The 12,148-nt window shown below is 40.7% G+C and overlaps 1 protein-coding gene across 1 annotated transcript; it reads right to left on the bottom strand.

The window, feature by feature from the left end:
- Nucleotides 1-6,274: 6,274 nt before the first annotated feature.
- Nucleotides 6,275-10,177, bottom strand: LOC115208496 (alpha-(1,3)-fucosyltransferase 9). The gene is made up of 2 exons (XM_029776598.1): nucleotides 9,826-10,177; nucleotides 6,275-7,593 (listed from the first exon to the last, which is right to left on the bottom strand). The coding sequence occupies exon 2, from the start codon at nucleotides 7,583-7,585 to the stop codon at nucleotides 6,464-6,466; it is 1,122 nt and encodes a 373-aa protein (XP_029632458.1). The 5' UTR covers nucleotides 7,586-7,593; nucleotides 9,826-10,177; the 3' UTR covers nucleotides 6,275-6,463.
- Nucleotides 10,178-12,148: the final 1,971 nt, after the last annotated feature.

Genomic DNA, 12,148 nt, shown 5'->3' on the forward strand with positions numbered 1-12,148 from the left:
TAAAGAATGTTTGCCAATACTTAATCAATACATTGACTTTGGATGGAATGTTTAACTAATAGACCTGTTTATAAAACAAAACAAGTTCTCCCACTTTTTGATGTGCCACAATACCTATATATACAGTGCACTGTGTATACATAGTAGTCACATAGCCTCGACTCCGGAAGACTAATGCCCATTTCGTAAGAATGACAATACAGCGTTGATGGGTATGTTATTGTGAGACTAAATAAACAGGGACAGTGTATGTACACATAGTTAGTTAGTTACTTATACTGAACAAAAATATAAACTCAACAATTTGTATGATTTTTACTGAGTTACAGTTCATATAAGGAAACCAGTCAATTGAAATAAATGCATTAGGCCCTAATCAATGGATTTCACATGACTGGGAATACAGATATGCATCTGTTGGTCACAGATAACAACAAATAAAGGTATGGGCGTGGATCAGAAAACCAGTCCGTATCTGGTGTGACCACAATTTGTCTCATGCAGCGCGACATCTCATTCTCATAGAGTTGATCAGGCTGTTAATTGTGGCCTATGGAATTTTATTATACTCCTCTTCAATGGCTGTGTGAAGTTGCTGGATCTTGGCGGGAACTGGAACACGCTGTCGATCCAGAGCATCCCAAACATGTTCAATGGGTGACACGTCTGGTGAGTATGCAGGCCATGGAATAACTGTGACATTTTCAGCTTCCAGGAATTGTGTACAGATCCTTGCGACATGGGCCCATGCATTATCATGCTGAAACATGAGGTGATGGCAGCGGATGAATGGCAATGGGCCTAAGGATCTCATCACAGTATCTCTGCATTCAAATTGCCATTGATAAAATGCAATTGTGTTTGTTGTCCGTAGCTTATGCCTGCCCATACCATAACCCCACAGCCACCATGGGGCATTCTGTTCGCAACGTTGACAGCAAACCGCTCTCCCACACGACGCCATACCCATGGTCTGCGGTTGTGAGGACAGTCTGACGTACTGCCAAATTCTCTAAAACGACGTTGGAGGCGGCTTATGATAGAGAAATGAACATTCAATACCCCGGCAACAGCTCTGGTGGACATTCCTGCAGTCAGCATGTCAATTGCACGCTCCCTCAAAACTTGAGACATCTGTGGCATTGTGTTAGGTGACATTTTAGAGTGGCCTTTTTATTGTTCCCAGCCCAAGGTGCACTTGTGTAATGATCATGCTGTTTAATCAACTTTTTGATATGCCACACTTGTCAGGTGGATGGAATATCTTGGCAGAGGAGAAATGCTCACTAACAGTGATGTAAACCAATTTGTGCGCAACATTTGAGAGAAACAAGCTTTCTGGGATCTTTTATTTCAACTCATAAAACATGGGACCAACACTTTTTACATGTTGTTTATATTTTTGTTCAGTGTAGTTACAAGACAATTATACGTATTTACGGTTTGTGTGATTACACATTACAAGATTCAAAAGGCACTCGCACATCTGAGCAATCTTGTTGCAGGTGCATGGCAACAGTTGAAACAGGATGAAGGAAAAAGGAAACCGCACACTGCTCTTGATAGTATCACTGATATTTAATAAGCTTACGTATCGGCCTAACGGCCTTCGTCAAAAGCTCTGACGAAGGCCGTTAGGCCGATACGTAAGCTTATCAGTGATACTATCAAGAGCAGTGTGCGGTTTCCGTTTTTCCTTCATCCTGTGATTACACAATGACATTTTTCTGTGCTTCAGATTTAAGTAATTGAAATTGTGCCTAAACGGCTCACCTTACACAAGTTTTAGATCATAAAACTATGACAATAGTTGAAAGTACTGTGTAATACTGTATTTGCACTGTACCCTTCTATGTAACATGGCTGTAAATGCAAATATGTAGAGACACTGTGGAATCCATCCTGTTTTCTCCTATCACAGCCATTAAAGTTACCATTGGCTTAATGGTGAAATCCCAGAGCGGTTTCCTTCCTCTCCGGCAACTGAGTTAGGAAGGACACCTACAGTTGAATTCGAAAGTTTACATACACTTAGGTTGGAGTCATTAAAACTCGTTTTTCAACTACTCCACAAATGTCTTCTTAACAAACTATAGTTTTGGCAAGTCGGTTAGGACATCTACTTTGTGCATGACACAAGTAATTATTCCAACAATTGTTTACAGATTATTTCACTCATAATTCAAATGCCTGAAGGTACCACGTTCATCTGTACAAACAATAGTACGCAAGTATAAACACCATGGGACCACACAGCCACCATACTGCTCAGGAAGGAGACGTGTTCTGTCTCCTAGAGATGAACGTACTTTGGTGCAAAAAGTGCAAATCAATCCCAGAACAACAGCAAAGGACCTTGTGAAAATGCTGGAGGAAACAGGTTCAAAATTATCTATATCCACAGTAAAACGAGTCCTATATCGCTCAGCAAGGAAGAAGCCACTGCTCCAAAACCGCCATAAAAAAGCCAGACTACGGTTTGCAACTGCACATGGGGGCAAAGATCGTACTTTTTGAAGAAATGTCCTCTGGTCTGATGAAACAAAAATAGAACTGTTTGGCCAAAATGACCATCGTTATATTTTTGAGGAAAAAGGGGGAGGCTTGCAAGCCAAAGAACACCATCCCAACCGTGAAGCTCGGGGGTGGCAGCATCATGTTGTGGGGGTGCTTTGCTGCAGGAGGGACTGGTGCACTTCACAAAATAGATGGCTTCATTAGAAAGGGAAATTATGTGGATATATTGAAGCAACATCTCAAAACATCAGTCAGGAAGTTAAAGCTTGTTCGCAAATGGGTCTTCCAAATGGACAATGACCCCAAGCATACTTCCAAAGTTGTGGCAAAATGGCGTAAGGACATCAAAGTCAAGGTATTGGAGTGGCCATCACAAACCCTGACCTCAATCCTATAGAAGATTTGTGGGCAGAACTGAAAAAAGTGTGTGCGAGCAAGGAGGCATACATACCTGACTCAGTTTCAACTGCTCTGTCAGGAGGAATGGGCCAAAAGCTTGTGGAAGGCTACCCGAAACGTTTGACCCAAGTTAAACAATTTAACGGCAACACTACCAAATACTAATTGACTGTATGTAAACTTCTGACCCATTGGAAATGTGATGAAAGAAATAAGAGCTGAAATAAATCATTATCTCTACTATTATTCTGACATTTCACATTCTTAAAATAAGGTGGTGATCCTAACTGACCTAAAACAGGGAATTTTTACTAGGATTACATGTCAGGAATTGTGAAAAACTGAGTTTAAATGTGTTTGGCTAAGGTGTATGTAAACCCTCGACTTCAACTGTATTTCTTTGTAGTTACTAGGTGTATTGATACATCATCCAAAGTGTAATTAATAACTTCACCACGCTCAAAGGGATATTCAATGTCTGCTTTTAATTATTTTTTACCTCTCTGCCAATAGGTACCCTTTTTTGCAATGCATTGGGGAAACCTCCCTGTTTTTTGTGGTTGAATCTGTGTTTGAAATGTGCTGCTCAACTGAGGGACCTTACAATTATTTGTATGTGTGGGGTACAGAGAGGTAGTCATTACAAAATAATGTTAAACTCTATTATTGCACACAGTGAGTCCATGCAACTTATTATGTGACTTGTTGGGCAACAATTTGCTTCTGAACTTATAGTGCCTTCAGAAAGTATTCATACCCCTTGACTTAATTCCACATTTTGTTGTGTTACAGCCTGAATTCAAAATGTATTAAATATATTTTCTCACCCATCAACACACAATACTCCATAATGACAAGTGAAAACATATTTTTATAAATTTTTGCAAATTTATTGAAAATTAAGTACAAAAATATCTAATTTACACACCCCTGAGTCAATACTTTGTAGATGTAGAAGCACCTTGGATATGTCTATCAGTTTTGCACATCGGGATTTGGGGATTTTCTTCCATTTTCCTGGCAGATTTTTTCAAGCTCTCAAAAGTTAGATGGGGAGCGGCGGTGAACCACTATCTTCAAGTCTTTCTCCAGATTTTCAATGGGATTCAAGAATGGGCTTTTGCTGAGCCACTCAAGAACATTCTTGTTCTGAAGCCATTCCAGTGTTGCTTTGGCTGTATGTATGGGGTCATTGTCCTGTTGAAATGTAAATCTTTGCCCCAGTCTAAGGTTGTTTGCACTCTGAAGCAGGTTCTCATCAAGGATTTGCCTGTATTTGGCTACATTCATTGTTCCCTATATCCTTAGTCTCCCAGTCCCTGCTGCTGAAAAGCATCCCCACAACATGATGCTGCCACCACCATGCTTCACGGTAAGGGTGGTGTTAGACGGGTGATGAGCTGTGCCTGGTTTTCTCCAAACATACAGTAGCACTTTACATTCAGGCCAAACAGTAAAATGTTTGTCTCATCAGACCACAGAATCTTTTCATGCCTTTTTGCAAACTCCAAGCATGCTGTCATGTGCATCTGGTGAAAACATATCTCCCATAAAGCCCAGACTGGTAAAGTGCTGTAGAGACTGTTGTCCTTCTGGCAGGCATCTCAGCCAAGGAAATCTGTAGTTCTCTCAGAGTGGTTATTGGGTTCTTGGTCACCTCCGTGACCAAGGTCCTTCTTGCCCGGTTGCTCAGTTTGATTGAACGGCAAACTCTAGGCAGAGCCTGGTTAGTTCTATATATTTTTTCATTTCCTAATGATGGAGAACACTGTGCTTTTGGAAACTTTCAACACTCTATAAATGGTTTTATACCCTTCCCCAGATATACACCTTATTAAAATTCTATCACGGCAACAGTTCCTTGGAGAATCATGGTATAGTTTCTGCTCTGACATGCACTGTCAACTGTGGGGTCTTATATAGACAGGTGGGTTTCTTTCTAAATCATGTCCAAACAATTGAATTGGCCACAGGTGGACTCCAATCAAGTTGCAGTGACATCTCAAGAATTATCAGAGGAAATTGGATACATCTGAGCTCAATTTGGAGTGTCATAGCACAGGGGTGTGAATACTTATTATATAAATGAGATTTTTGTATTTAAATTTTAAATACATTTGTAAAAATGTCTAAACATGTTTTAACTTTGTCATTATGGGGTATTGTGTGTAAATGGGTGACAAAAAAAAACAAGTAATCAATTTTGAATTTAAGCTGTAAAACACAAAATGTGGAATAAGTCAAGGGGTATGAATACTTTCTGAAGGAACTGTATTTAGGCTTGCCATAACAGCATGGTTGAATACTTATTGACTCAAGACATTTCAGCTTTTATATTAATTAGTAAACATTTCTAAAAACATAATTTCACTTTGACATTATGGATTATTGTGTGTAAACCAGTGACACAATCTCAATTTAATACATTTTAAATCTGGGCTGTAACACAACAAAATGTGGAAAAAGACAAGGGGTGTGAATACTTTCTGTAGGTACTAATATATATACACACACACACTGAACAAAAATATAAATGCTCATGATTCATGAGTTGAAATAAAACATCCCAGAAATTATGTGATGTGTGTATGGTGTCCAAGGCTATTTGCCTAGAAGGCCAGCATCCTGGAGTCGCCTCTTCACTGTTGACCTTGAGACTGGTGTTTTGCGGGTACTATTTAATGAAGCTGCCAGTTGAGGACTTGTGAGGCGTCTGTTTCTCAAACTAGAAACTCTAATGTACTTGTCCTCTTGCACAGTTGTGCACCGGGGCCTCCCACTCCTCTTTCTATTCTGGTTAGAGTCAGTTTGCGTTGTTCTGTGAAGGGAGTAGTACACAGCATTGTACGAGATCTTCAGCTTCTTGGCAATTTCTCGCATGGAATAGCCTTCATTTCTCAGAACAAGAATAGACTGGCGCGTTTCAGAAGAAAGTTCTTTGTTTCTGGCCATTTTGAGCCTGTAATCAAACCCACAAATGCTGATGCTCCAGATACTCAACTAGTCTAAAGGAGGCCAGCTTTATTGCTTCTTTAGTCATAACAACAGTTTTCAGCTGTGCTAACATAATTTGATGTAATTTTATCTGTGGTCAATGACCTTGAGCCTTCTTGGAAGGGCATTTCTAATGTAACTATATAGCAGGACCCAAAGGGCTAGAATTTTCTATGTCTATCCTTACTAAGGACTTAGACTTGGCGGTAACGTAGTGTCCCCATGAGTGACAGAACACTGAGCCAATCACGGCACAACGCTCCTATTTTCTGCTGGCTTGCCCCACCACCACAGAAAGCACTGAGCTCGGATGAAACACCTGCATTTTGGAGCTGCCTTCCTCAAGAAAACAAATAAGAGACCATGTTTTTATGCAGCTTTATTAACTCAATGATTTATATTTTTTACATTGTTTGCAAACTGATAAGTGACACATTAATGGCCAAAAAAACAGGCAAGCCCATATTTTTTGGAGGTGCTGAAAATGTGGGGCTCAAAACACCAAATATTTGTAAATGTCCCAATATTTCTGGAGATCACTGTAAGTGCCTTATTAACCAAAATACCATTTGTAAAGATTGTGAACAACTTTGTACTCCTTATGTGTTCCCACATGGTCACAGGCATAACAAATAGCATGGGTGAACTCTTGATATTGTTGAATTAGATGGCGCTGAGCAGAAAAGTGTTCACGCCACTGAAAGTAGTGCAGATATGCCTCATCATCCTTGTCCAACTTCAGGAGGAATTCTGCCAAGGCTTTCGCATCTGGAAAGTCGTTAACATGGATGAAGGAATCTCCTGGGACAAAGTCCTCATAGTTTTGTCTGGGTGGGCCCAATACTACTGGTACAGTTCCTGCTGCAAGTGGTCCGTTTAGCTTCTCAGTGATGTAGTCTCTGTGGACTGAGTTCTCAAAGGAAAGGTAAAACTTACAGCTGGAGATGATATTGTAGAAGTCCTCATAGTTCAAGAAACGGCCAAAGGCCTTGCCAAAGACTTCCACCTTAACGTGTTTGACAAGTTCTTTGTAATAGTTATACCTTTGGCCTGCCCCAGTGGCAGGGTTATTGTTACTCACAATCCAGCAAACTAATTTATCTTTTTTGGGCAGCACAAAATCCTCCCCCTGGCCTTTCCTTGCAGTCAAGCGCCAACGAATAGGGATGTCTGCGTCCTGCCTGTAACTCAAGGTCAAATTGAAAAGGTTCTCTAGACCAGATAGCCTGTTTGTGTTTGTAGGGGATTCAACATGGAACCAGATCCACTTCTGGAATGGTGGCCTGGGTGACCGAGGCAAGTTGGATAAATCTCGCTTAATGGATTTGTGAAAGATAAGCACCCCGTCTGCCTTGTTGTACATTGACCTGTCATCAGTCAGGAGACAGCTATCAATGTTGAAGAGAGTGGCGCAATCGCTTAAGTCAAACCTGTAGTGTTCAGGCCAGAACCACAACAGCATAATGGGCTTGTCTGGTAGGGTCTTAGCCAAGGAGCTGTTGTGCTGGCCTTGGGGTCTCTCTGAGTACTGAGGTGGGAAAGCAGGCAGGGGAGGGCAGAACAGAGATGGTGCTGAGCTGTAATGCATTAATAACAGCGCCACAAATCCTCCTAAACTAATAATCGATAGCAGAATGACACGTAAAACTCCAGTTAGGTAAATGCTAGACAGCATTTTGGCTCCTGTAAAGAGAGAACATGTATCATTAGGAACTTGAATGATTGTAACAATGGGAGAAAGTCAGTACTTTGCTCTCATCCTGTACCTGTAAAACAACTTTTTCATAATACCAATAATGAGCATGTAAACAAAGCGCTATTAAGGCTGAAATTGTTTCAGTCCACGAATCAGATTTCTTCTATTTCAAATAGGAAACATGCACATGTCTCTTTCTTTCAGCACATACCTGGCTACATCAGGAATCAATTTCTATGTAATTTATTCATCATTAACATTTACTCTCTGCAGTTCCTGTTGCAACTACAGTTGAATTTGGAAGTTTACATACACCTAGAGTCATTCACAAGGTCTTTTGCTGTTGTTCTGGGATTGATTTGCACTTTTCGCACCAAAGTACGTTCATCTCTAGGAGACAGAACGTGTCTCCTTCCTGAACGGTATGACGGCTGTGTGGTCCCATGGTGTTTATACTTGCGTACTATTGTTTGTACAGATGAATGTTGTACCTTCAGGCATTTGGAAATTGCTCCCAAGGATGAACCAGACTTGTGGAGGTCTACAACTTTATTTTCTGAGGTCTTGTCTGATCTGATTTCTTTTGATTTTCCCATGATGTCAAGCAAAGAGGTACTGAGTTTTAAGGTAGGCCTTGTAAAACATTTACATTACATTTAAGTCATTTAGCAGACGCTCTTATCCAGAGCGACTTACATATTGGTGCATTCACCTTATGATATCCAGTGGAACAACCACTTTACAATAGTGCATCTAAATCTTTTAAGGGGGGGGGGGGGGGGGTTAGAAGGATTAATTTATCCTATCCCAGGTATTCCTTAAAGAGGTGGGGTTTCAGGTGTCTCCGGAAGGTGGTGATTGACTCCGCTGTCCTGGCGTCGTGAGGGAGCTTGTTCCACCATTGGGGTGCCAGAGCAGCGAACAGTTTGGACTGGGCTGAGCGGGAACCGTGCTTCCTCAGAGGTAGGGGGGCCAGCAGGCCAGAGGTGGATGAACGCAGTGCCCTTGTTTGGGTGTAGGGCCTGATCAGAGCCTGAAGGTATGGAGGTGCCGTTCCCCTCACAGCTCCGTAGGCAAGCACCATGGTCTTGATGTAAAACATCCACAGGTACACCTCCAATTGACTGAAATTATGTCAATTAGCCTATCAGAAGCTTCTAAATGTAACCGATGTGAAATGGCTAGTTAGTTAGCGGTGGTGCGCGCTAATAGCGTTTCAAATCGGGTGACGTCACTCGCTCTGAGACCTGAAGTAGTTGTTCCCCTTCCTCTGCAAGGGCCGCGTTTTTTGTGGCGCGATGGGTAACGATGCTTCGTGGGGTGTCGGTGGTTGATGTGTGCAGAGGGTCCCTGGTTCAAGCCCAGGTTGGGGCGAGGAGAGGGACGGAAGCTAAATTGTTACATAAAGCCATGACATCATTTTCTGGATTTTTCCAAGCTGTTTAAAGGCACAGTCAACTTAGTGTATGTAAACTTCTGACCCACTGGAATTGTGATACAGTGAATTATAAGTGAAATAATCTGTCTGTAAGCAATTGTTGGAAAAATTACTTGTCATGCACAAAGTAGATCGATGTCCTAATCGACTTGACAAAACTATAGTTTATTAACAAGAAATTTGTGGAGTAGTTGAATGAGTTTTAATGAATCTAATCTAAGTGTATATAAACTTCTGACTTCAACTGTACATTTTTATTTCAAAATGATAGGAGAGCTGATAAGTGATCCACCCTTTTGCTTGACTGACCTGCTACTCTGCTTTTTGTCAATGTCATCTGGTGACGGTTGGAATGCATTATTCTTGACTCTATTTTAAAGAGCAGAGGAAAATGAACTGTTTCAACCTAGTCATCTGGCAGTACTTCACCTGCCATGCACCTTTCATGTTGAGTTTCTTAGTGTCTTGGTATTTCAGCATTTTTACAGGTTCTTAACAACAGTCATTAAAACGTATTGTGCTGTTACAGTAAAACATCTACATTTTAATAAGAAAAAATCTAAATGCTATAGCTAAATATCTTTGCTAATAAAATAATCTGTGTAGCCAATATAGAAAACACTCGTTATAAAAGTGAATCCTGTAAGACAAATGACATTCATGTTAATTCTTCTTTAATTTTACCATTCAACGAGGCACTAATAAATTATAAAGCCTGGGTTTTAGAATTTTAGTCATCGTAATCCTAAAATATTTTTGAAAAGGAAAGAGGAAGTCTCACCGTTCAAGAGGTTTGTACTCGTGCTGTATTCAGAGCTGCTGCTGACGTCATTCCTACACACTCTCAATGAGAACTGTGCACCTGTGGTGTCAATCTTCTCTATTCATCATCATTAGTTCAATACAGTTATAGGAAACAGTGATCGTTTGTTTTAAATTATTCTCAAAATATATCAAAGGGGAAGAAATATAACCCTTCTGGCCACCCTAACAGCAAGAACAGAAAGCATTGGGCGGGTTTGTTTTGCATTTCCGTGGGTGGAGGTTTCAATGGAATGGTCTAAAATGTACAAACACTGGCCATGGAAAATGAACTGGAAAATGAACTCGCCCATTCTCGTCAAGGGAAAATGGGTGGGGCGTGGGGAGCCCGGGCTAGGTAAAATGTTACTTTTCAGCCACAGATAATAAACAGTGACGTCAGAACCTGGGAGAAAAATGTTAGATTTTTTCCCGCAATGAGGCGCACTGTGGTCATTGGCGCCACCTGGAGGCAAATACAGAGTAAAAATAATAAAACAAAAAATACAAGGCAAACATAATATAACTGCAAATGATTAAACAAATGCAAAAACGATAGTAAGGTGGTCAGTTGCACCTCGTCAGGGTGGTTGGCTGAGCGTCTTCTAAACCTCTCTGACCTTGCCGAAGCATCAAGTATCTTTGAAAAGTTTAAAACACAATCAATCCCTTATTTTCCACACTTTATTAAAATCAACAGAGCTACTGGCTCAACCAAAGTACCACTTATAAAGGTTGTGGACATCATAATAACATGCTAAACAGACAGGTTGAATTACCTCTTCCTAGATTGTCAGGTGGTGGGGCGTGGCCTTGAGGTACCTCCTCCATGTGTCGATATCTTGCTGTGCCAAAGATGAGAACAAAGCATGTCAGGTGTGAGGCTAAAGCGCACCTGAAAGGTCAAAGTACAACATCCTGAAACCATTTAGGACACCAGAGGAGGCAAAGTGAACTAGTCTGACAAGATGATATGGTCATAATACATATTTCTGGCATTGGCAAATTTCTTGTGAGTGGAAACTTGAACATTTTAAGCATTCTGTGCAACTTCTGGCACAAGTTTACCGTGAACACTGGCTGTACCTGCTTCAGTTACAGTTTTAGCCAGTGGCCAAGCAGGCTACTGTGGCTATTTGGGCATAACGTAGGCCTATCAGAACAGTTTACCAACAAAACCAATGGAACAAATGCACCCCATAACATTTTAACATGGTAATAGCTATTGATTTCTATGATATAGAGCCTAGAGTGAGTTGTGTGGGAAAAAGTGGGAGTATACAGCTGGTTAGTGGGCATTGCAAAGGGCTCTGTTTTGTAGCCCTAGACTCGCCTTATCTACCCCACCCAACTCGCTCTAGCTATAACTAGCATAATTAAAATATTTAAAATAACCTACCAAGTTGTTGACCATATGAAGAGTACAGTATTAGATAAATAGGCTTGTTGTTCAGGCTGTTGTTTATAGGCTTGTTGTGTAGGTGCAAGTTAAAAGACTAAACTTGCCAATTCCTTTGTCATGTATCAACCACAGGAGTTTGGTGACACCTTCATTCGGGAGAACGCGCTCTGGGTAATGACTGGAGCGGAATAAGTGAATGCTTTCCAGGTGTTTGATGCCGTTCTATTTGCTCCGTTCTGGCCATTATTATGACCGTCCTCCCCTCACAAGCCTCCTGTGGTATCAACCTGGCAATATGCTAAACCTGTTGTGCAGAATGCTAGGGAATCGGACCATGACTATATGTCTATGTCTCCCTTTCCATTTGTTGTTTAGGCATTAGACCATTTCAATGTTTTTTTGTTTGTTTTTAATTGTAGTTTGCAGACAGTCTAGTTTTGTGAGAGATGATAAACAATAACCATACAGACAGTGACTAACATTCCAACTATGGAGACAAACAATGAGACTTTATGACGACTCAATACAACATATTATATGCCGATGCACTCGTACAACAAATTAAAAGTTAATTTGCTTTAAGTTGTTATATTCAAAAGGGCTGATATTATGTTGCTTCAATCACAATTCCTACATTAAAGGGAATCTGTTTAAGGAAAGATAGTGTAAACTAATTGGGCAACTATATAGTGATTTGAAGTTAATTCTCTTAGCCCACTGGGCACACCACGTCATTTCAATGTGGAAATGTGTGTAATATTTGGTGGAGACGTTGATCCTTTATTCACCCACTCTAAAAGACAGCCAGAAGTTTGGGAATTCATCAATGTGTTATCACTATGCTTTTAACCATATAAAAGCACAACAAAGTTCAAATGGGAATACAATGTCACATATTTTG

Source organism: Salmo trutta, chromosome 14 (assembly GCF_901001165.1).
Source record: "Salmo trutta chromosome 14, fSalTru1.1, whole genome shotgun sequence".
NCBI classification, from domain to species: Eukaryota; Metazoa; Chordata; class Actinopteri; order Salmoniformes; family Salmonidae; genus Salmo; species Salmo trutta.

What these genes read in the sequence shown, in the direction of transcription:
- LOC115208496 (XM_029776598.1), bottom strand. Translation starts at nt 7,585, where the DNA reads ATGCTGTCTAGCATTTACCTAACTGGAGTTTTACGTGTCATTCTGCTA.